General features: G+C 45.4%; 1 protein-coding gene across 4 annotated transcripts in view; it reads right to left on the bottom strand.

The window, feature by feature from the left end:
• Positions 1 to 22,798, bottom strand: part of notch1b (notch receptor 1b) — a 53,854-nt gene extending 31,056 nt beyond the window's left edge. For 2 of the 4 annotated variants that reach the window (XM_030363127.1, XM_030363130.1), the window contains exons 1-9: positions 22,587 to 22,797; positions 21,726 to 21,807; positions 12,013 to 12,272; positions 9,560 to 9,793; positions 7,311 to 7,433; positions 6,591 to 6,824; positions 5,810 to 5,965; positions 4,291 to 4,476; positions 3,974 to 4,087 (exon numbers count right to left, since the gene is read on the bottom strand). In XM_030363127.1, coding sequence (XP_030218987.1) covers positions 3,974 to 4,087; positions 4,291 to 4,476; positions 5,810 to 5,965; positions 6,591 to 6,824; positions 7,311 to 7,433; positions 9,560 to 9,793; positions 12,013 to 12,272; positions 21,726 to 21,807; positions 22,587 to 22,644 — 1,447 coding nt within the window. In that variant the 5' untranslated portion in view covers positions 22,645 to 22,797. Of the gene's footprint in view, positions 1 to 3,973; positions 4,088 to 4,290; positions 4,477 to 5,809; positions 5,966 to 6,590; positions 6,825 to 7,310; positions 7,434 to 9,559; positions 9,794 to 10,753; positions 10,861 to 12,012; positions 12,273 to 21,725; positions 21,808 to 22,586 lie in introns of all 4 variants that reach the window. The other 2 variants (XM_030363131.1, XM_030363128.1) reach the window with 2 other exon arrangements.
• Positions 22,799 to 23,744: the final 946 nt, after the last annotated feature.

The following is a 23,744-nucleotide window of genomic DNA, read 5'->3' as shown; positions in this document are numbered from 1 at the left end:
AAAACATGGCTGTCCGACAACTATAATTGCACACATTAACTTCTGTCAGACGTGATGTGTGTGTTTGATGTGACATAGTCTTAGTCATTGTTGCTGCCGCTCCATCTCTGCTACCTGCCTGCATGTTCTGCCCTATGTGCTTTCAATGTGATCTATGTGGCCTATTTTCCCTTGTTTCCTGTGTGTTTGTGTTGTTGTTGCATGAACTGCCTTGATATCATTGCCATCATCTGTGCTTGCCTGTTTGTTCTTGCTCCAACTGTGTGCAATATGTTTGTATGCTTTTTCCCCTTTTTGCTCAGGCCTGCTGTAATTATAAATGTAATGTATTTTTTTCTAATTTGTTTTACTGTTATGTATTGTAGGTTGCCTACTGACAACTGACTGGGGACTACAGCTGGAAATTAGCCAAATAGGCTAAAGCTGCTCCTTCTCAAAGGGGACTGTCCACAAAACTATAAACAAATAAACTAAACTAAACTTCTCGTTGGCATTCAGACCTTGAGGATCCTAATCAGAGGAAGTGTGTGTGTGTGTGTGTGTTTTAGTGTGTGCTTGTGTGTGCGTGAGTGTGTGTGACGTGCGTGTGTGGAGTGGGAGGGGTTTGATGAAGAGATAGAGCTTCAGGGCCCCCCACCCCCCCTCTACGGGAACACACAGGTGGTTGGTGCCGGGCTCCGTTGTCACTAAGCCTGTGAGGAAACGTCTGTGTGTTTGATGCTAAGCTAACGTGGCTCTCGGGGAGGTTTAGTCGCGCAGATCACTGTTCAGGTGGCCAGGAAGGTACGCAGACGTACACCTCTATGTGTACCATTTGTATCTTCTCTTATGTCTCAGTCATGGACCCTACATATGTACACCTCTCCGTATACCATCTGTATCTTCTCTGATGTCTCAGTCATGGACCCTACAGAGGTACAACTCTCTGTACATCATCTGTATCTTCTCTTATGTCTCCGTCATGGACCCATTGCTTGCTAAATGTTGCCAGTGTGTCTTATTATGGTTGTTTTCCATTAAACCAGATTCCGCAAAAGTGTCAATTTTCCACACCACACACACACACACACCAATAACAACATAACACACACACAAATGTCAACACACCAGTAACACACATACATGCTCAGACACCATGCACACCAGCAACACAACACACACAAAGACATGTCATTGTCTTTGTGACTACACAACCCTAAATGCCTACACAACCCTACATGGTCTACACAACCCTACAGGGTTTACACAACCGTACAGGGTCTACACAACCCTACAGGGTCTGCACAACCCTAAATGTCTACACAACCCGACATGGTCTACACAACCCTGAATATCTACACAACCCTAAATGGTTTACACATCCATACATGGTCAACACAACCCTACAGGGTCTACACAACCCTACATGGTCTTCACAACCCTACATGGTCTACACAACCCTGCATGGTCTTGACAACCCTAAAGGGTCAACTCAATCCTACAAGGTCTACACAAACCTGCAGGATCTACACAACCTTACAGGGTCGTCTCAACCCTACAGGATCTACACAACCCTATATGTCTACACAAACCTACATGGTCTACACAACACTACATGGTCTACAGGGTCTAAAGCCGTCCAACCCGGCCACCAAAGGGGACTTTAGCTTCCGCCTCTCTGAAGCATTTCAATAAATCCCAGCAGGGATTCCATGGCGATGCCGCATACAGACATAAAAAGCACGGGAGCCGAATCTCAAACCTTGACAACAGTGACCAACAGAATTTACATCTCAAGAAAAAAGCAATGAGGGGACACCAACAACACTTCCTTTTCAACACACATACACACACACACACACACACACACACACACACACACACACACACACACACACACACACACACACACACACAGACACACACACACACACACACACCCACACACACACACACACACACACACACACACACACACACACACACACACACACACACACACACACACACACACACACACACACACACAAACCATATAGCCCCCCATCCACCCACTCACAAAATGTTTTTACACTGCCAAATATGCCCCTCTTATGCACGATATTTTCCCTGCATGGTCCCCGCGTTTACACTAGTAAATTGCCGGCTTGAAGTAGAACCCCAATCTACCCTCCTGGACCCTACACACATTGGCGGTTAGACAGCTCCGTGGTTCCAGGAGCGGGACTTGGGTAGAGGTTGCTGCGTTGCCTAGACAGAGACAATGCAGCGATATCAACTAGAGTAGTTCTAACTGGAGAGACTGAAGAATATGTTGACGTTTTTGTACTTGTAAATAGTTAATTGCGTTTGTAGCCTACACTCAGATGTATACTCATTCTTGCATGCAAGTCTCTTGAATCATAAGGAAATAAAAACATTCATAGCATGCAAGTTATTCTAAAGAGGTCTGCTCTCTCCGTGCGTAGCCCTGCCATCTCCAGTGAACCAAGAAAGCCGGCTCTGTGACGACGGGGGATTTTACCCCTCGGTTTTACACAAGCAAGAAGGGGAAATTGCCGGGCGTGCCAAGCTGCGACCTAACTGGCTTGGCAGTGTAAAATGCCTACACACATACAAACCCAAACCACACACACCCTTACTTTTCCTTTGCTATAACCATCTGTGCTCCTCCAAAACTCACTGACCCCCTTTCCCAACAGGACCCCCACCCCCACCACCCTCCACACACACACACACACACACACACACACACACACACACACACACACACACAACCACACACACACACACACACACACACACACACGCACACCCTTCACACACACACCCGTCCCTAATTCCACAACTTTCCCTCCAAAAACTACTTTCAGCGCCATGGCCCCCCTCAGGTCCCCTCTAAAGGACACACACACTTGGGTGTTCAGGGGGTGCTACTAGTCTGTTATGTTGCGTCTTGTAGCACCCTTCATCCCCTCTGCATTAATCCCTCCCTCAACAGGGTTAAGGCTGCCTTGCTTCACCCGCATGCTTTGATCTGCCCTAACTCTGAGCTGCACTATTTTCCTATACAAAAAAAGAAAAAGAACACAATCTTTTTCTTCCTCTCCTTCATATCAACCATTCAGTTGAGAGCAACAGTAGTCCCTGATGTGATGAGGTGATGAGTGTTCCTTCTCTGTTGGTTCATTCATTCTCGGAATGTTCCCGCTCTATTCACTGGCTACATTCCACCATCCCAACAAAGCATTAACACCCTGTCTTTCCTACAAACGGTGTAATTCCAGAGGAATCTCTCGTAGAAAAGACCCAAAGAAAAAGAAAACTACAACAAATTCTCCCTGGCCTGAGCCAGGGAGAATCACACCACAAGAACACATGCACCAACTTAGATCACTGCCATACATTTATATGATACTAGTGGTATCATGAAACAAAAGTATACATACAATACCCAACTTTACTAAAGTGCACTCTCATCAGACTGGAGAAGGGATGAGAGAAAGGTGTTTAAAGTCCAAAGTCGTCTAAGCTTTACCGTATAGATTTATTTTTCCTTTTCTTGCTAACGCTGTCTTCATTCTGGGCAAGCCTGGCCTGCACGAACCTGCCTCAGGCTAGGATTAACCATTAGCCCACTGGGATAGCTGAGGGTGTGTGTGTGTGTGTGTGTGTGTGTGTGTGTGTGTGTGTGTGTGTGTGTGTGTGTGTGTGTGTGTGTGTGTGTGTGTGTGTGTGTGTGTGTGGGTATCACTGTGTGTCTGTGTATATGCGTGTGCACAATCACATGGCACACTTTCGTCTGCTTCTGGCAAAGACAAATAGAAAGACAGACGGACCAAAAGAGGAGAAACTAAGAGAGAATAGCAAAAAGAAGGAAAGATAGCAAGAAAGAAACTACTGCTCCCCTTTGGCCTCCACCTCCCAACCACCACCTCCTCCCCAGCCACTACCAGCCCTCCCTCCCTCCCCCATACCAAAGTGTGTGGCTCACCAGTGGGGCACTGGCATTGGAAGGCATTGATCTTGTCGATGCAGAGGCCGTTGTTGTAGCAGGGGTTGTTGGCACACTCGTCTATATTGATCTGGCAGAACGGGCCTTCGTAGCCTGTTTGCCAATTAGCCATCGTCAAGGAGACAGAGGAGACAGAGGAGCAGCGGTTAAGCTAACAAAACAACCATTCAACCAAGATAAGACAGTTGTAATTACGGCAGTAATGGATATTTTTTTTTTAAAAGACTAAAAACTACGAAAAAAGGCCTGTCCTCTAGCACTATTAGGTGATCCAAGGGATTGGAGGCGCCACCTACCTGGCATGCAGATGCAGTGAAAGTAGCCGATCTGGTCCAGGCAGGTGGCCTCGTTCAGGCAGGGGTTGGACATGCACTCGTTGATGTCCAGCTCGCAGCGTGCGCCCACGTAGCCCGGCTGGCACTTGCACTCGAAGGATCCTTTGGTGTTCAGGCACTTCCCAGCGTGCTCACACGGGTTGGAGCCTGGAGGAACACACTGAGTAATGAGGACTCAATAGATACCATAAGCGTAAAAGTGTAAATTTAAAGTGTAATTTATAGTTTTAGTATATTCTGACATTTCCATGGGAAGTGATTTACTTAAAGGTCCCATGGCATGAAAATGTCACTTTATGAGGTTTTCTAACATTAATATGAGTTCCCATTGCCTGCCTATGGTCCCCCAGTAGCTAGAAATGGCATTAGGTGTAAAACAAGCTCTAGGTATCATGCTCTGCCTTTGAAAAAACAAAGCTCAGACGGGCCGATTTGGAATTTTCCCTGTATGCCGTCATACGGGGACATGTTAGCTCCCCTTTTCTCTGCTTTGCACGCCCAGAGAAATTGGACCGCCAAAAAGACAATGAGCTACGACAGTGCGAGCGCCGCATCTGTGTGTGTGTTAATACACACACTGTAAGGCAAGTGTTGGAAACTTCTTTGTTATTTGGATAACCGTTCTGCTGTTGTTGTTATGGTGCATAACACGTCTGGTTCTCTGACGTCTCTGGTATTTCCAAAACGAGACTAGTGGGGGTTATCTCAGCCATGGTTGAGAAGGAATTGGGGGAAAGGAACTTTGGCTTTGACTCGCTAAAGTACATGAACCGCGACATGGAGGAGAAAGGGATTGTTGCCCGCGATTGTCTCCCGCCGGAGCCTCGCTGCCCGCTGCCCGCTGCTGAGGCACCACCGCCGTGAGGCAACACCGCCGCAGAGAGTGGTGCCTCGCCGCTGCCTGTTGCCCGCTGCCAAGGCGGTGGTGCCTCGGCAGCGGGCAACTGGGCTCCGGCGGGAAATAATCGCGGCCAACAATCGTGGGCAACAATCCCTTTCTCCTCCATGCCGCGGTTCAGTTTACTTCAGATTGATGTGGAACCAGAGAAGTCTGAGAACCCGACGCACTCTTTTGAGATTCATAATATCGTCTGGAGGCGCACACAGCTTTTGGCCATGATAATATCTATTATATGATATAGATATATATTCATAATATGATATTATTTAGATAAAGAGCTCCAACTCTCCCGCTGGAGCATCCTGAGTGTTCTAGAATATTAACAGAACAAGGCCAAAGCTGTGTGCGCCTCGCCATTGCGATACATTCACTGTAAAAACGAGCGCATGGTACCGTGGTCACAAGCTGCTCAGGGCATGTCAAACTTTATATTATTAATGACATTTTCTAGACTAAACGATTAATCTGTAGATAATCAATTCTGAAAATAATATATTCTTTATATATATAAAAAAATAATAATATCTGTTGTATCAATGGCCATTGTTTTGGATTTGATTGGCTCCAGGTGAATTGTACCTAGGGCACACTCATCCACGTCCCGGTCGCAGGAGGCGCCCACGTAGCCCGGGGGACACGTGCACACGTGGTTCCCGTTGACCGGGTTGGTGTCACAGTTAGAACCCTTCTGGCACGGGTTACTGATGCAGGCGTCATCCAGCTGACACAGCAGTCCTGGTACCCGGGAGGAGGAAGGAGGGAGGGAGACAGAGGGAGAGGGAGAGGGTAGAAAGGAGAGAGGGATGGAGAGGGACAGGGAAAGAGACATAGATGGTGAGGGAGAGGGATATGGGGAGGGAGAATGAGAGGGAGAGATACAGAGGGAGTGGGAGAGATACAGAGGGAGAGGGAGAGAGGGAAGAAGAGAGAGATGGAGAGGGAGAGATACAGAGGGAGAGGGAGATGGAGAGAGGGAAGGAGAGAGATGGAGAGGGAGAGGGAGAGGGAGATACAGTAGGTGAGGGAGAGAGGGAGGGAGAGATACATAGGGATAGGGAGAGGGCGAGAGAGATGGAGAGGGCAAGGGAGAGAGAGAGGGAGATGGAGAGAGGGAAGGAGAGAAACGGAGAGATAAGGGAGATACAGAGGGTGAGGGAGAGAGGGAGGGAGAGATACATATGGAGACGGAGGGGCAAGAGAGAAGGAGAGGGTGAGAGAGAGAGGGAGACGGAGAGGGAGGGAGAGAATAACATATTTATATAAAGTACTTTAATATTTTACTCTTTAGAAGCTGTTAGAAGAATGAGATGCTTCTTAATAAAGTCCAAATATAGAAAGTAGAAACCAGACCGGTTCCTACCTGTGCGTCCCAGCGGACACTCGCAGTAGAAGGAGGCGACCCGGTCGTGGCAGGTGGAGCCCTGGTGGCACGCGGCGCTCGCACAGTCGTCAATGTTGTCGCTGCAGTCATCCCCGGTCCAGCCGTTCACGCACACACACTGGTAGCTGCCGTAGGTGTTGTGGCATGTGCCTCCGTTCTGGCACGCGTTGGGCATCAGCTGGCACTCGTCAACATCTTCTGTGCACTGCTGGCCTGCAGCACAGAGGCAAGAGGGTAGTCAGACTCCATCCAAAACATGGACATTATGGAAATAGAAAGGTTTTAGACCATGTAGAACCATGCCTTTAAACAGTGTACACCAAAAGTGAGTTCATTTGCATGATTTCTACAAATGATTTAACTACTAAAATTGGTCACTTAGTGTGAGATGGGGTTGAAATGATGCGTGTGGAAGCAAAGAAGTTGATCCTGCAAGGATTTTCATGTTTTCATTTTCTGAATATTGCATTAAAAATGTGTTTCTAAGGGGTGAGGGTTTTCAAGGGGAGCACGTTTTTAAGGAGAGAGGGTTCCTAATGGGAGGTAACAAAGGGAAGAGGGTTTCTAAGGGGAGAGGGTTCCTAAGGGTAGAGTAACAAAGGGAATAGGGTTTCTAAGGGGAGAGGGTTCCTAAGGGGAGAGGGTTTCTAAGGGTAGCGTTACAAAGGGAAGAGGGTTTCTAAGATGAGAGGTACATACCGGTGAACTCTGGTTTGCATTGGCAGTTGTAGGTGTTGACTCCATCCACACACAATCCATCATTAAGGCACTGATGGCCAGGGCAATCGTCGATATTTTGGTCGCAATGCTTTCCAGAAAAACCTGGTTGAGGAAAGAAACAGCGATGCTTCTTAAACGTATGTCGAACGGCATTGTGGGTAGTAATTAGGGCTGGGCGATATAGACAAAATCATATATCACGATATGAGTAATTTTATATCACGATATGGATATATATCACGATATGGTATTTTTGAAGTAAATTAAAATAATAAATGGCTTAAAATAACCATACTTCACATTTGATCAGTTTTTTCTTTTATTTTGAACTTGAATTTCCATGCTTACAAAGGAGTAAGTAGCGAACAATCTGTCATTAACTGCAGTGTCATATAGTGCAAACATCGAACTGTTTTTTCAATACAAATAACATTTTTTTTTAAAGGTGTTCTTCACACCTGCCTGGCTATCAGTCAGTGCAGTGTAATATAAAATAAAAATCACAGCATCACACAAATATTTTAAATACTAATTATACACTTATAAAATAAAGTTATGTGCTGTGCAAATAGCTGGTGGTAAAAAGAGAACTGTTTCTTCAATACAAATGAGATTTTTTTTCAAGTCAAGTTTTTTTTTTTTTCTCTCTCGGTATAAACGATATGGCCAAATCTCTCCCGGTAGACACTTTCATATCGTCCACGGTATGATATCGTCATATCGCCCAGCCCTAGTAGTAATATTGGATTATTTCGGGTACATTCACAATACAGGGTTGGACAAAGTGTCGGCAGGCACAGGTTTGTGTGGCGCCCCTCTCAAGCAGATGATAACATTCATGACCTAAGATATGAAGAAATCTTGCCCAAGATATTCAGTAGGGCTGCTCGATTATGTAAAAAATCATAATCACGATTATTTTGGTCAATATTGAAATCACGATTATTCTAACGATTATTTTTGGAGTTAAAAAACATGAAGTATTTATTCTCTCCCAAAAAACACTTTGTAACTGAGAACTTTGAAATTTGGCCTTAAAAAAATACACAAAATGGTAAAATAAAAAATGTTCAAACCTAAAATAATGTACCGATATGTATCCAGCTGTGCCATAAACATTTAATGTAAAAAGTAATAAGAAAAGAAAAATCGTTATGATCGTTTGATGATAAAATCAAAATCGCGATCAAAATTTGATTAATCGCCCAGCTCTACTATGCAGTCACATAAAGAGTCTAGGCACTTGTAACCTTCAAGCCGGAACTGAACCAGCCCATTGGGGTATTATGTGAAGGTACCACAGACACACTAACAAACCATCTATTATGGTTTCAGCAAAACACTTTCCATAGTAAGAGCAAGGAAGTGAAACTACTCCACAGTTGGGTATGTTTTAACCGTTGAGTTCTTACCCTGGGAAGAAGGGGTCCCTACTCTCTTGTGGTAACATTTACACACTTTCTAAGGTTAAGTAACCTTGAAACGCCTTCCTGAGCTTCACAACTGCCAACCACTATGCTACATTGTGTGGCATAATGTGAAATGTCAATTTAAATTCATAACTGAATAACTACATTAAAGATGAGAAAGAAAATCCCCGGGTTAGGTAAGACAAGGGTGTGAGTAAGATGGTATGAGGTCATAAAGAAACAATCACATTATAGTTATTACATTAATTGATTTCTACTCTATTCTCTGCGAATACATACAGCTTGCTGTAATGTAACTAACAGCAGGACGCAGACACCAAAGAACTAGCGAGGGAGCTGGAAGGGGATGTTGTCTTTTGACCATTTCCTTACGATAAGACTGAAAGCCTTCCGGTACCTCTTATTCTCACACGCAGGCATACAACACACGTCCGTCCCCCCACACAAACACACACACACACACACACACACACACACACACACACACACACACACACACACACACACACACACACACACACACACACACACACACACACACAATACACACACAATACACACACACACGTAAATCCAGGAGAAGCCTAGCTTATGACATCGTGTGGAAACTCGGACCAGTTGACCAGTGTTTCTGCTCGAACATCTACGGTGATGTTCATTTCTGACATGTATGTGAGATTTTACTATATGTTCACAGATAACATATCCAAAAAAAAAGCATCATACATTATACAAAAAGGTCAAGGTTTTGCGACAGATATATCATTGATACTCCATGATGGAGGGTCCTTGACGTACCTGGAACACAGGTGCACTCGTAGCTGGCGTCCCCCTTCTGGACGCAGGTGCCCCCGTTGTGGCAGGGCGAGGGGCTGCAGGGCATGTAGCGTCTCTCGCAGCGCGCGCCTGTGTACTCGGCGGGACACTGGCAGCGGTACGTGCCAACCTCGTTGACGCACACACCCCCGTGGTGGCAGGGCGGTGGGCTCTGGGCGCACTCGTTGACGTCCTTCTGGCAGGTCTGGCCGTACACTGTAAAAACGAAAACTCAAAATTGTTGGTCTCATTATGATTTCTGAGTAAAATGAATATAAAACATTAAGTATTCATGTACAACTGTGCAATGCAATTTAGTCCAACCAACAATGTTGCGTTTTGGGTCAAGAGTTGGGCTCACTGTAGTCTCTTTGTTAGCAAGACACACGGGTTTAAGTCAGACTCTGTCTGAGGCTGGGCCAACTACGGTGCGCATGCGCATTTCGACACTACCCCCCGGGGAGTCTGGGTATTCGTGATGCCGGTTGGGAAAAAGGGGGTTTATTGCCATTTGTCAATTTGTTTCTGTTAGGTTAAGTTGGGTTAACGGTTTTGGGGTCTTTATTGTTTGTGTGTTGTTTATTGTGCGTAGTGTTGCCGCCACCGTTACCGAGACTTGCATGTCCGTTGGTTGGGTGTGCGGTGCGCTGTGTGTTCTGGATGTGTGTTAAATAATGGCAGCTCTCGGGATCGTGCGGTGTATGAGGCACGAGAGTTGCGTCACCGTTTAACCTGGGCTCCCGTCTCGTGCAGAACAAGTTTGACCATAATGTCAAACTTGTTCTGCACTTTGGTTTGCTGCATTTAGACAGCGATTCTCTGTTGCTGAACTAGCTACATGTTGCTTGTTCTATTGCTGACTGGCATTCAGCAATGTAAAATGGAAGTTTCAAATTATTCATTTGAATAAAGTGAACTTAAAACTCGTTTTGCATTCTTTGAAATGTTTTTTTTTTTTTTTAATAATATTAACCTTAATTTGAAATATTAAGTTAACACCCCTGACTTATTTTTTTGAGTTTGTAAAATATAAAAATCTTAGTTGGTATAACTCTAACTTTCAAGTTTGTCTAAAGAAGAAAATCACGTTTTTGATGGGCTCAAAACTCAAAAATGTATTGCAGTAAGTTGCCTTGCAATTTTGAGTTTGCCCAACATTTTATTTTTTACAGTGTAGAAGGACGGGGTGCAGGTGCACGAGTACTGGGACTGCAGTGGAACGCACTGCCCGCCGTTAGAGCAGGGGTTGGAGGCACAGGGGTTGGCCTGCTGGCACACCACACCTGGAGAAGATTAAACATCCTTCATCCTCTGTTGTGAAATATAAGACTGAATGGCTCTTAGCTCTCTGTGTGTCTCTCTCTCACTCCAATCCTCTCTCACTCTTATCCCTCTTTTCTCCCTTATTCTGTCTTATCGTCCTTCTTTTCCATCATCTAACTTTAGAAAGTCTTCCGGAGCCCTTGGCCTATGTTTCCATAGATCACATCTTAAAACAACCTACTGTAATGTTTAGATTGATCTGATTATTTCCTCTGGTTGTAAGCTGTATCAAGTCAAGGACTATGCCAACCCATGCTTTCTGTATCATACAAGATTTAATCTTCTATGTTTTTTGTTCACATATAGGTCAGGCAATATGGACTGTAGTTGTGTCCACATTTAAGAGAAGGTCCACAATGTAAATTCATAAGCCAAAGCAATTGGCACAATATCTGCCGAAACAAAGCTTAAAGTGATAGCTCTTATAAAATAAAGTACCAAATTCATAAGAACAATTTGAAACAGGGCAACCTGCATCAAAAGCAACCTTCATTCATGGCCACTTTTCCTGCACAATTCCGCATAAATAAATGTCATTAATGTTTTGGTTCCATAGGGAACCAACTTCACACAGGTCACATTTCGAACCCTGCGCTATTTAAGTTTGTCTATTAGAAACCTCTGCTGAGCTGTAGAGTACAGTACAGTTAATGCTTTATCAGTTTGTTAATTTCGTTCTACACAGAGGGACAGAGGACTTGTGGATGGGGACGTTGACTTCTTGAGAGACCGTCTAGTTCAGATATGTGTTAATGGAGTCTCTGTATTAAGAAACTTGGACTGATGAGATGATCCTAAAGCCACTGACTGGATACTGATGTTTTGCCATTTTGCGTTATTTAATACCACATCTGTTTTTACCATTTAAACCACTTTTAAAACAATCAGTTGATAAAAACTCGATCCTGCAGCAGTTACCTCCACCTGCTACGTTTACAGGCAGTAACATTTTTGCACTGAATATTGAATGGACTTTTTCTCTTCACTGAATATCAATATAATTAATATATAATTAATTTCGAAACCTAAGGAATATCTGAAGTTTGACATGATGTATTGGTGCCAGCCCTAGTATCAACAGGTACTCCTAGCGATACCTAATGATCTCTTACCGGACCACCCTGGGGCGCAGCGGCAGCGGTACGTCCGGAGGCCGTCGGGCTCACAGGTTGCTCCATTCTGGCACGGCGAGCTGGAGCAGGCGTCGGTCGGCGTGGTGCAGTGAGGGTCGGCCCAGCCCGGCCTGCAGGCACAGCTGAAGTCCACCGTGTTTCCGTGCGGCACAGAGCTGCACACGCCTCCGTTCATGCATGGCCCCGTGGTGCAGGGGTTGCGGACCTGGCAGTGGCTACCCACGTATCCCTCGCTGCACCTGAGAGGAACAGGGAAGGTTTGGTCAGACAGCCCAAGGATGGAGCGACTAAACTGTTACATTGAGCCATTTGGCAGATGTTTCTATCCAGGGTCCAGAATTCACTTACTAACTAACCAGAGAGGAAAATCAGCGGGCCAAGGAAACTATTTCAAAATTATGTGTTACCCATATACTTACATGTTATGTCGTAAACAATCACTATTTGTAACTGGCAAATGGTCAACTCTATCCACCATTGGCTGGTGGTAGGTGTTCAATTTCGACAAGGCTTTTCTTTATCCAAAAGCCACTTGAAAGTGATTTGATTTTGAGCTGCTCTAAAGGAGGTTGCTCTAAATGTGATTTTGAGCTGCTCTAAAGGAGGTTGCTCTAAATGTGCACAAATGCTACTGATTTGAGTTTGTAGCATTTTCCGGTCGTTGGGTCATACATAACAAGGATGTTGCAGCTTTGTTATCACATTACTTAAAAGGGGGAGGATAAAGGAAAATGAGATAGCTGTCTCTTTTGGCCTGGCTTACACATGAACAGAGTCAGACCCATGGAGGATGAAGGGTCTTCAGAGGACACAATGGTCAGCCTGTGATAGCTCCATTGCATGGGAAACACAGGGCCTGTGCTAACCAATGGTAGCCTAGCTAACTGGTGGTTGGTCTGAAAGCGCCTCCAGGGTCAGTAGGCTGTGTCTCTCTGTGTTTGTTTTACAACCAGCAACACAGCCATGAGAAACTATGCAGCCAGGGGGGCATTCATCCCTACAGTGACCCCATCCTGACAAAATGTGTCCCGGGCCGTAAAACACAAGAGAGGCTGGGATAGATGGAAGGATTAGATGGGAGTATGAGGATGGGGCAAGCACTCTTGTGATGTTTCTCACAGGTTGTGTTTTAGCCATAAACACTGACGCCCCCAGCAAGAGCTTCCCAGAGAGACAGAGACAGAGACATAGAGACAGACACACACATAAGCACACACACACACACACACACACACACACACACACACACACACACACACACGAGCACACACACACACACACACACACACACACACACACACACACACGAGCACACACACACACACACACACACACACACACACACACACACACACACACACACACACAGACACACACACACACACATACGCACACACACACACACACACACACACACACACACACACACACGAGCACACACACACACACACACACACACACACACACACACACACACACGCAGACAGGAAGACAGGCAGGCCAGTAGGTTGCTCAGGTTTGAGAGCATGTCAGGGGAACCCCCCCCACTCTCTTTCTGTCAAATTCCCATATTCCACATTTTAGAAAAAAAAAAGGCTGTCACCACAGCAACGCTGGGTGGCCGACAATGTTTTTTTCAGTACAAAACAAAAGAAGGCAACAAATCCACCTCTGTTTACAGCGTTTTAAACCCAGCCGAAAACATATCAGCCACGAATTCCTGTCAGTAATCCCGTTTTTCTCCAAAATTAGAAAGGAAAAAAAGGTTAAACAGGAGTAGCCAGCTACAATAAGCCCCCCCCCCCCCCCCCCCCCCCCCCAGCTTTAAGGCCTGAGACCGTCCCCCTCTGGTCCCATTGTCACTGCTCATTCATCCACAGGACAAGGCTGTGTCTGTCCCATGTCTGAGCTGCAAGCTAACATTGTGGCGGCTTCAAAGCGCCGCGGCTCCCAGCCTCCGCTGTGAGCCACTGCTGTGAGACCCGTTATTCTGAACTACTGGAGAGGCTGCCTCAGACACAGGAGCCTGGGACTGTGTGTGAACACCCCAGAATTCCCATGAGGAGCTTCAGAACTGTGTTTATTGTATGGGTACCATATGGGAGCATGCGTTTATATTCCCATTTATTTACTTCATCTTTTGGTATATTTGTTTCCTATTATTTAGACTAAATGTTTAGCCTTTTTTTTCCATCTTTTCGTCACTTTTGTTTTTGTGCTTTATATTTGTTTCTTATTAATTTACTCTTTATTCAGTTTTCTATGATCTTGTGAAGGGATCAATGTTAAAAGAAACAATTTTCGGGTTGGTATCAATAAAGTAATCGAATCTGAGGGGATGATGAAGTCTTAACATGAACCCCTCCGTATGGCCCCCACACCAGAACCCCTCCGTATGGCCCCCACATCCCCCCAACCGGGACCAGAACCCCTCCCTACGTCCCCCACCCCAGAACCCCTCCGTACGGCCCCCCCACACCCCCAAACCCCTCCGTACGGCCCCCAGCCGGGACCAGAACAACGTAGTGAACAACCTTCTCTGAACCTCAAATAAAAAGCAGTGGTGTACTTTTGTGGTTTCACCAGCCCAGCTGTTCTGTGAAGTAGCACCACACACACACAAACCCCACACAACCTAGCAAGGCTTGTTTGTTTAATGCATTAAGTTTAAATAAATAAGACCTGATCGTTGAAGCGTGTGGCAGCGTTGAATCCTGATATGCATAAGGTGAAGGAATTCACTTTCCGCTGCATTCCTGAACCCTGGAGATCATCCTCATTCTCTCACATGACAGCAGGAGCATGCTGGGTGGTGATGATGTCAAAGGTGGAGGTGCATCGTAATGTTTTCAGTGTAGCAATGTTGACAGGGAGAGGAAGGGGGGTCCAGTGAGGACCCCTCGGTGGTGGCGGTGACGGCTGGGCCCGTGAGGGGGTGCAAGAGTGTGCTGGAAAAAGGCCAGGGACCAGGTGTGCATGTTAATGAGTCGGCCATGGCAGCTGCTGCCCTCCTCCCTCCCTCCCCCCTCCTCTCTTTCTCCAGTCTACTCCTCACTCACTGCCCCCCCCCTCCCTCCCCCACCAGCAAATTTAGAGGGGGAAAATAATTCATTTTGATGAAATTTTGAGGGACAGTTTTATAAGAGATTTGTTTGATTTGGGGACAGCACGAGAGTTATCAACAGGCCAGAAGTGAAGGGGACAGAGAGCGAAGATACAATAGCTAGAGAGAGGGGGAGAGAGAGAAAGACAACTAGAAAGAGAGGCGGGGCGAGAGACAGAGAGATACCAACAGAGATACAGAGAGACATAAAGAGAGAGAGCAAGAGACAGAAAAAGGGGGAGACAGACAGAGATTTTTTTCCTTTCGAGGCGGAGGGCAGTAGCCCCTCCCCTTTCCTCTCCTCCCATCCTGTGTCCACTCTTCCTCTTTATATTCCTCTTCGTCTTTTGCCTCGTTGCCCACTTATCATCCAATTTCTCCTCATTATTTGTTGAGTATTTTACATAACTTTTTATTTGGTGGACAGCCATCACACAAACACACGCACGCACGCACGCACGCACGCAAGCACGCACGCACACACACACACGTAGAGGGGGGTATAGTATTAGAGAAACTTTAGGTGGAGTACAGTACATTAGAGTAGACGAGGAGTAAGGTAGGGTACGGTAGAGTAGAGGAAGAGTAATGTAGAGTACAGTGGAGTGAGGGCCTAATGATTCAGAAGGAATGTTGGTGTTTGTCTCAAACTGAACCCCCTCCTCGTCTCCCACCCTTACCCCCTCCCATTCTCTCTGCACAAAGAAAACATCAATGGAGCGGGCTGACTGCCGCTTTACAGCTCCGCCATAAAAGTAACACCAGGTTTTCAACCGCACTCAGGGCACCTCACCCACCTAGCCCTCTAGATCCGAAAGACAAACACAAAGTCTAGATTGCCCCCCCCCCCGCAGGTCCACGTGAAGGCTCTCTGCAAACAAGCTCACGGGAAAGTGAGGCTCTATGTCCACCACAGCTCGCGCTTCACAAGGTTATAGTTGGCTCTTTGACCTGTATGGCGCCCAAAGAATAAAGGGTGGTCGCCGGGCAGCCCCGCGTACGCAGACGCTTTTATAGGGCATTTAATCGCCTGTATATACCTCAGACCCCTTTAAATAGGGGGGATTAAGACAAAAGGCATTCATTAAGGCTTTTTTTCTTTTCCTTTTTTGATTTAAAGAGACGTGACTTTGCGCAGAACAAATAAGCATAGCAGCTGCTCCAACAAGAGAGAGCTCAGAGCAGGCCGGGGATAATCTCAGCAGTGTAGGGTTAGAGCAGCAGCAGCAGGTAAACTGAACGGCCAGCAAGATAATCAGTGTTGGACAAATCAGGAGCTGAGCAAACATCAGGTGTGAGGATGAGGGGGGTTCATCCGACTGTGTGTGAGACAATCATCTACTGATACTAAACTGTTATGATCTGTCATCTCCTCAGAGTGCGGCCCCACTACTATTGTTCTCCAGTATGTTTTCTCTAGCTCCGCGCTGCGCTGGGACTGCTGCTGCGGCGTGCGGCGGCCTCTGTTACCCGTGGCAACAGGTCGGCACGATGGGGAGCCCCTCAGCAGATGTTGTGGTGACATATGACCCCGAGCCAGGCCTAGCTCAGGGAAAATGAATATAAGGGGGGCTTTCTGCCGTATTGGGCCAATCTGCCATCTGCCTCTTCATGGGGTCACACGACACACAGAAAGAGATAGGGCTCTTTGAAGCAGATCTAGGTTACATATGTTACACTGTAGATAAACAAACTGGGAGAACCATTCCTGTAGCCCAGTAAGAGGCTTTGTGAATTAAGTTGTCTATAGGTTTTTATTCCATTACTATTGTGAGAAGCACACTTAAGCACTGTGGGACAATAAAAGCAGGGCTATTATGGATCCATTACAAATAGGTTTATTGGTCGGTTTTTTTTGGGGGGACTTTTAAATCATGACTATTCTGCCCTACAAAGGCAAAGTGCAGTAACTACGTATTTTGTCAAAATTGAGTTCAGACTGAAAATGGGTTTTATAACACCTTCTTTGTCTTGAGACAAAAACTATTTTTCTTCCTATAAAGGTATTAATTGAGAGTATCACCATTGTACCTGAAACAGGTTTGGCCGGCCAGTATGAATACTTTGAAGGCATTTTTCTCAGTTTCAATGTTGGCGTAGTTACTGCACTTTGCCATTGTAGGACAATAATTGTCCCTTTATTTGAAGCAGAAACGACCTGCTGCTGTTTGGTCTTTCTTTCCATGGCAGTGACCAGAATTCATCATGTTGGTTTTGTGTCTATATAAACGGTATCAAACTGTCCAAGCTGATAAGGTGAACGTGTTTTTTCACCCTTTGTCTGGTGCGTTTGTGTTTTTCTTATTTTCTATCTGTGGGCCCCACTGCTCCCCCATTTTCCTTCTCATTTCCTGGCTGTTGGCCGCCCGGCTACACTAATTTTCCTTTGGTCTAGTCGGAACTTTAAAAGGTATGGCCTGAGGGAGTTAAAAGGGGAGGAAGTTTATCTTTTTGTTTTTCTCATACCTAAACTGCCCAGCAAGTGTTCTTAAGGTTGGGCTCTTTCTTAACATTGACGCAAATCTGTACCGCAATGCAAGAAAACTAAAGGCTGAAAAATACCTCAAACATACACAAACAACCCTGGGCTTGGGGAATTAGATTGCTGAAAAACAAAATAGGTTGTTAAATCAAGGGTTTTGTGCCAAAACCCTTTGGTACACACGGACCAGATCTGAGAACCAAACTCAAATTATAGGGGGCGACCTAGCCCCCCTGGTCTCTCCCTGCCACCGTCCATCCGACCGTCCTCCTCTCTTCCTCTAATCATCCATGGGAGCTGACCGGTCTTCAATCCATCTGGACACAGCACAGCTCATTAGGGACACTGTTTATTTACTACCATTACCAAGTCAAACCATGGGAACAAGCACTCCCCCAGGGACCTGTGTGTGCGTGTGTTTGTGACAATGTCTGTAATGAGCAGTACTACTGCATGCTTTGAGGGGCTGGGAACAGGTCACAGGCTTGATGGGACTCTCAAAAGGCTGTAACATAACGGAGAGACTGAAGTTTCTAAAGTTTAGGACTTACACTGCGCTCCAAAGACAGGTGCTCCACAAACAGGTGGTCCGGCTCAATGACACAGGGAGGTGTGCGTGTTTGTTTGTCTGCGACTCTGACAAATACACAAACACCCATTGAATACAAAAAACGATATCCCCGACGTACCAACCAGTATGATTGAAATCTGTGTGATTTCTCGTGGCAGCTTCACTGCTGAGAGGGTCAGATACCACTAATCCACAGAGCTGACGTTCCACACTGACTAGACTTTCTCCTTCTGTAGCTCTCCTACAGTAAGCAGTCCATAAAGAGATAGCTCACGCAGTCTGTCTCGTATGATAAACATCAGATGGTGAGATCAGATACGGCACCGTTTCTTCCCCCCTGGGCCGCTTGGAGGCGGGTTTATGAATCTGAATGGAACGAGGTGGAGGGAAAGAGGGGGAGTAGGATGGACTCATCAGTCCCCAGAACATAGGTACATTGTAATGATCCCCCAACCTGGGAGAAGGGCCCACTTTCATTGATGCCAGGGGGAATGTTTGCTGTAGCAGTCAGCCATCACTACACATGCCAGACTGGGTGAAGGAATGGGGCTGCTTGTTATCCGACTAGTGATGCACAAGGATGCACATCCATGCAAGGCATGCACGCAGACCGAAGTTTCTAAAGTTTAGGACTTAACTGTCACCTTGTTTAGAACTGGAGTTTAGCCTGAGAGCAGCACAGTATGTGTGCATGTGTGTGTGTGTCTGTGTATGTTCTAGTAACTATATCGGTCTTATGATCTGCACAGCTGCCTCGGCTCCTTGATTGTGCTGTCTGGATACCTTGAAAATTGGGACCATTTTGTTAAAGAAAATGCAGAATTTCTGTGTGTGTGTGTGTGTGTGTGTGTGTGTGTGTGTGTGTGTGTGTGTGTGTGTGTGTGTGTGTGTGTGTGTGTGTGTGTGTGTGTGTGTGTGTGTGTGTGTGTGTGTGTGTGTGTGTGTTTGTGTGTGTGCGTGTGTGTGTGTATTCTAGCAGTGAGAGTGACTGAGCTCTGAAAGGGCAGCTGGCTGACTAGCGGGGTAAAGCTGTCTTTGTTTGCAGCTGAATGGGGCAGAGGCCACAGGTAATAGTGGGTATAATGTGTTGCACAACTACTGCTGTAGGAGTATGTGGTCACTACACTGCGCTCCAAAGACAGGTGCTCCACAAACAGGTGGTCCGGCTCAATGACACAGGGAGGTGTGCGTGTTTGTTTGTCTGCGACTCTGACAAATACACAAACACCCATTGAATACAAAAAACGATATCCCCAACGTACCAACCAGTATGATTGAAATCTGTGTGATTTCTCGTGGCAGCTTCACTGCTGAGAGGGTCAGATACCACTAATCCACAGAGCTGACGTTCCACACTGACTAGACTTTCTCCTTCTGTAGCTCTCCTACAGTAAGCAGTCCATAAAGAGATAGCTCACGCAGTCTGTCTCGTATGATAAACATCAGATGATGAGATCAGATACGGCACCTTTTCTTCCCCCCTGGGCCGCTTGGAGGCGGGTTTATGAATCTGAATGGAACGAGGTGGAGGGAAAGAGGGGGAGTAGGATGGACTCATCAGTCCCCAGAACATAGGTACATTGTAATGATCCCCCAACCTGGGAGAAGGGCCCACTTTCATTGATGCCAGGGGGAATGTTTGCTGTAGCAGTCAGCCATCACTACACATGCCAGACTGGGTGAAGGAATGGGGCTGCTTGTTATCCGACTAGTGATGCACAAGGATGCACATCCATGCAAGGCATGCACGCAAGCAAGCACACAAACAAGCGTTTTATAGCTATATTAAAACAAGTCTCTCATCATCATCATCATCATCATGGGAAATCATAAATAAGCCAACATTGTCAAGGCATGGGATGAACAACATTAAAAAATGGAGAATCAATTATCTTGACTTGTCATCTCTTTGGCCGGGAGCAGGTTTGGTCCTTTAAATATCTTTTATATTTATATAAAGAAAATGGTCTGCATTAGCTTAACTAGTCCTTGCCATGTTGTCTGCGGACTTGCAGCCGGCTTCAGCGATACAAAGAGGCAATAATCTAATTTATTTGGAGATTAAACAGTCAACATCTTTATGGCCCATGCCAAAGGCGAGGAGATGGAATTCCTTGCATGCCATTTGAAGATCCTTCTCTTGCTGTACGATATAAAACGGATGCATTCTATAGCACTTACTTGACCTGCAAAGGAACAATCAAAACCTGCCGCCTAAAGAGCGGCATGTTTTGATTGGAGGCGATGTGTGATAGAAGACGCCACTGTGTTGAGTGGCGTAATATAGACCTGTTTCTTCTATCATTATATTTGTGCAAGTATTTTAAGCCCATCCGCTTTACGGCATTAGAACATTAGCTGTACAGTTAAAACATTGAACTATTGACAATTTTCTTTTTATTATTCAAACCTTTGGTGGTCATACAATAGTAGGTGGGCCTTAGTGTCCAGATAAGCATTCCCTTTAACAGAAGGTGATCTGGTCTGGTAGTGTAGGATGTCGAAATAATGTGTAATAAATTCATCCTGAATGCATGATAAAAAGACAAAAAAATTCCACACTACATATATCTAAACTGACAATTGTCAAATATCACCTCATAATCTCACTGCGGCATTAAAAAATATCAATCTGAATGAGAGCATTGTTGTGGCAATGAAGCCCAATAGAAGCTCAACAAAAACACACCAAGCAGAGTGCACAAAAACAAAGAGCCTGCTTCTCCCGCTCATCTCTTCACAAAGCGCAGGACTGAAGAAAGCTACTTAACCCAATCACCATGTTTAATAGGACGTTGTGGTGGCTTAAGTCTCACTTTGCCCGACCATCGGTCAGAGGGAATGGGAGGTTGACAGGGAGGTACAAGAGAGTGAGAGAGAGATGGACAGAGTGACAGACATGGAGAGAGTGAGCCAGACAGGGAGAGAGTGAGAGACAGAGAGAGACAGAGAAAGAGAGAGTGAGATAGAGACCAGGAAAGAGAGTGAGAGAGAGACAGGGGCTGAGAGTGAGAGAGAGGGACAGGGGGTGAGGATTTTTATAATAGAGGGGAGTGTTGAGGGCTGTTGAAGTGGGGACAAAATCCCAGGAGAGAAAGGGAAGGATGTGTGTGTGCGCATGTGCGTGTGTGTGCGTGTGTGTGGGGAGGGGGGGCGGCGGGGCGAGGCTGTGAGGGTCTCTCTGGGAAGCCTCACCCAGATTAGTCACACAGAATTAATGGCAGGAGAGAACAATGACCACCAAGCTTCTGGCAACCCCAGCTGTCGCTCCGTGAAAGAAAAGAAAAACAAGATTTAAGGCAGAGAGAGAGGGAGAGAGCGAGAGAGAGCGAGAGCGAGAGCGAGAGAGAGAGAGAGACGGTTGTCAGAGAGGGGTGAAGGCAGGCAGACACATACACACAAACACATGCATTGATCCCTGTCCTCCAGACGTTTCGACTAGTTCTGGAACTTATGCTTTCAAGGACCATGAGTCGAAATGTTCATGACAAATTGTTGCAAACTGTTTAGTGTTAAAATTCAGATGTTAAACTTACTTGCACTCCCAATTGCCGTCCGGTGTCCCCTCACACTTTCCATCGTTCAGACACGCCTCGGTGGGATTGAAGCATTTTAGGCCTAAGAATTAAAAGTAATTACAGGGCTGCTATTTCACGACAAGAGCTTTAATAAACGATTCATGTGACGTAAAAGTAGTTTCAGGTAAAAAAAAAAACCGAGTTTGGAAAGTTTATTTTACGTATCCACAAAAGGAAAAGACATTTAGGCCAGGTCTAAATGGTCTTTCACCTGAAGCAATGTGTTGTCAATGCAAAGAGATATGCTTCCAGTGGGCAGCTGTCTCAAATAATGGGCCTTATCTGGCTAGTAAGTTAACACAGCATTGCAAAAAATAGTTCTGACTCAAAGCTGCATGACTTTAAACAGTTACATCACTTTACAGAGTGGTGAAGCAATCACTAGTCCGCTGGCAGCACTAACCAGCGTGTAACAGATGTATGTCTCTGGACGTTTGGCATGGAGGAAAACACTGATCATTTGATAAGATATCTTATCGATCTCAACAGATGTCTCAAAAGTGAGGAATCAAGATAGAGTAACGAGTTCAAATAAAGTAGCGAATTAAATTAAAACAGCAAAAAATAAATCCCAATGATAAAGTGCTGGCGCGCGATTCGAAATGTGATGTAGACCTAATCAAAGTCGGACCGTTCGTGTGGGACCATGTCTCAAATATTATATATATATATAACCACTATATAACCACTACTTCGACCGGAATGGATACAATAAAATACCTTAGCTTAGTTTCCGTCACCTTAAGATATCTCCTTCATGTTAAAATATATAATGTATGTTAAGATAAAGCCATCATGGCAGGGTCGCGTGTCGCTTACCTTGTGCCAGTGCTATCAGCGACAACAACAATATAAGTTTCTCAAAGAAAATATGCATTCCTTCTATTTTAAAATGTTATAATTCCACGTGAGTAAGAGTCATAGATCCGATATTGCAAATCATCCTCGAATAGCGGTAGATCCACAGAAAGTCCCTCTGGTGTCCGTGTCGTCCCTGCTCCAGAGTTAGAGTGACTTCTGAAGCTGCTCTCCATTCCATGTCCTCCTCTGGGGGCGTCACCTTCCTCCTCCTCCTCCCACACCATCAACAAGTGCTTCACTCATATTCTTTACTCTACTTTGGTACCAATTTAGAAACATTTTGGCAAAGCATGATGACTTATTAAACTTCCTAAAGGGAAGCGTACAACATTATTTTAGCCATGTTAACTTTATCAGTGAACTTTCAAACTACCTATCTACATAATTATATTTGTACATTTAATTTGTGAAATGGTTAGTATACCTATATAAATAGCTCATCAATTATATTCGGCTGATCAATTATATTCAGTAGGCCTAACATTGAGTCTCCTACAGAAGTAGAGAGAAAGCAATGAAACAGTTGAATTGTGCCACACTACAGTACTTCTAGACACCTTAGGCACCTTATAATAGCATTAAAATCAATTTATATAAATACTCAAACAGAGATATCTACTTCTCATCTACGTGCAGTTGGAAAATGTAATATGATTAGCCTGTGTCAACAAGTTGCATTGTCCACTGATAAGTAAATGCTGACAGCAGTGCAGGTAAGTAAGTCTTCGTGCTGAATCAGGTTTTGGCCGTTTCCCACCCAGAGACTTCTCAGGCTCCTGCTGTATAAACCAGTCGATACCAGTGTGTTTGGACACGTGACCCTATTTTCAGTCAGAAAATTCTTGCGATCCGTCGAGAAAGTTTTACATTTTTGTTTTGCATCTGCTATAACCGCATAACCATTTGCCTGTAATATCAACAGATCCCAGTGAAGTTAGCTCCTTGGTTTGTTTAGAATGACTGCTGGTATCTTATGGTCTTGCCTTGACACTAAAAAGTAAGAAATATTGCATGTCTACACCTTATAGGTCAGTAACCTCCCTTGACCCTATATCTGGACCCCCATGATGGGGGGGAAAAAGCCGACCACAATTGAACATCTATATCCTATTTAAT

The sequence above is a fragment of the Gadus morhua genome, chromosome 8 (genome assembly GCF_902167405.1).
Source record: "Gadus morhua chromosome 8, gadMor3.0, whole genome shotgun sequence".
NCBI classification, from domain to species: Eukaryota; Metazoa; Chordata; class Actinopteri; order Gadiformes; family Gadidae; genus Gadus; species Gadus morhua.
The sequence above is the reverse complement of the archived record's forward strand: the minus strand, read 5'-3'. Positions and strand labels throughout refer to the sequence as shown.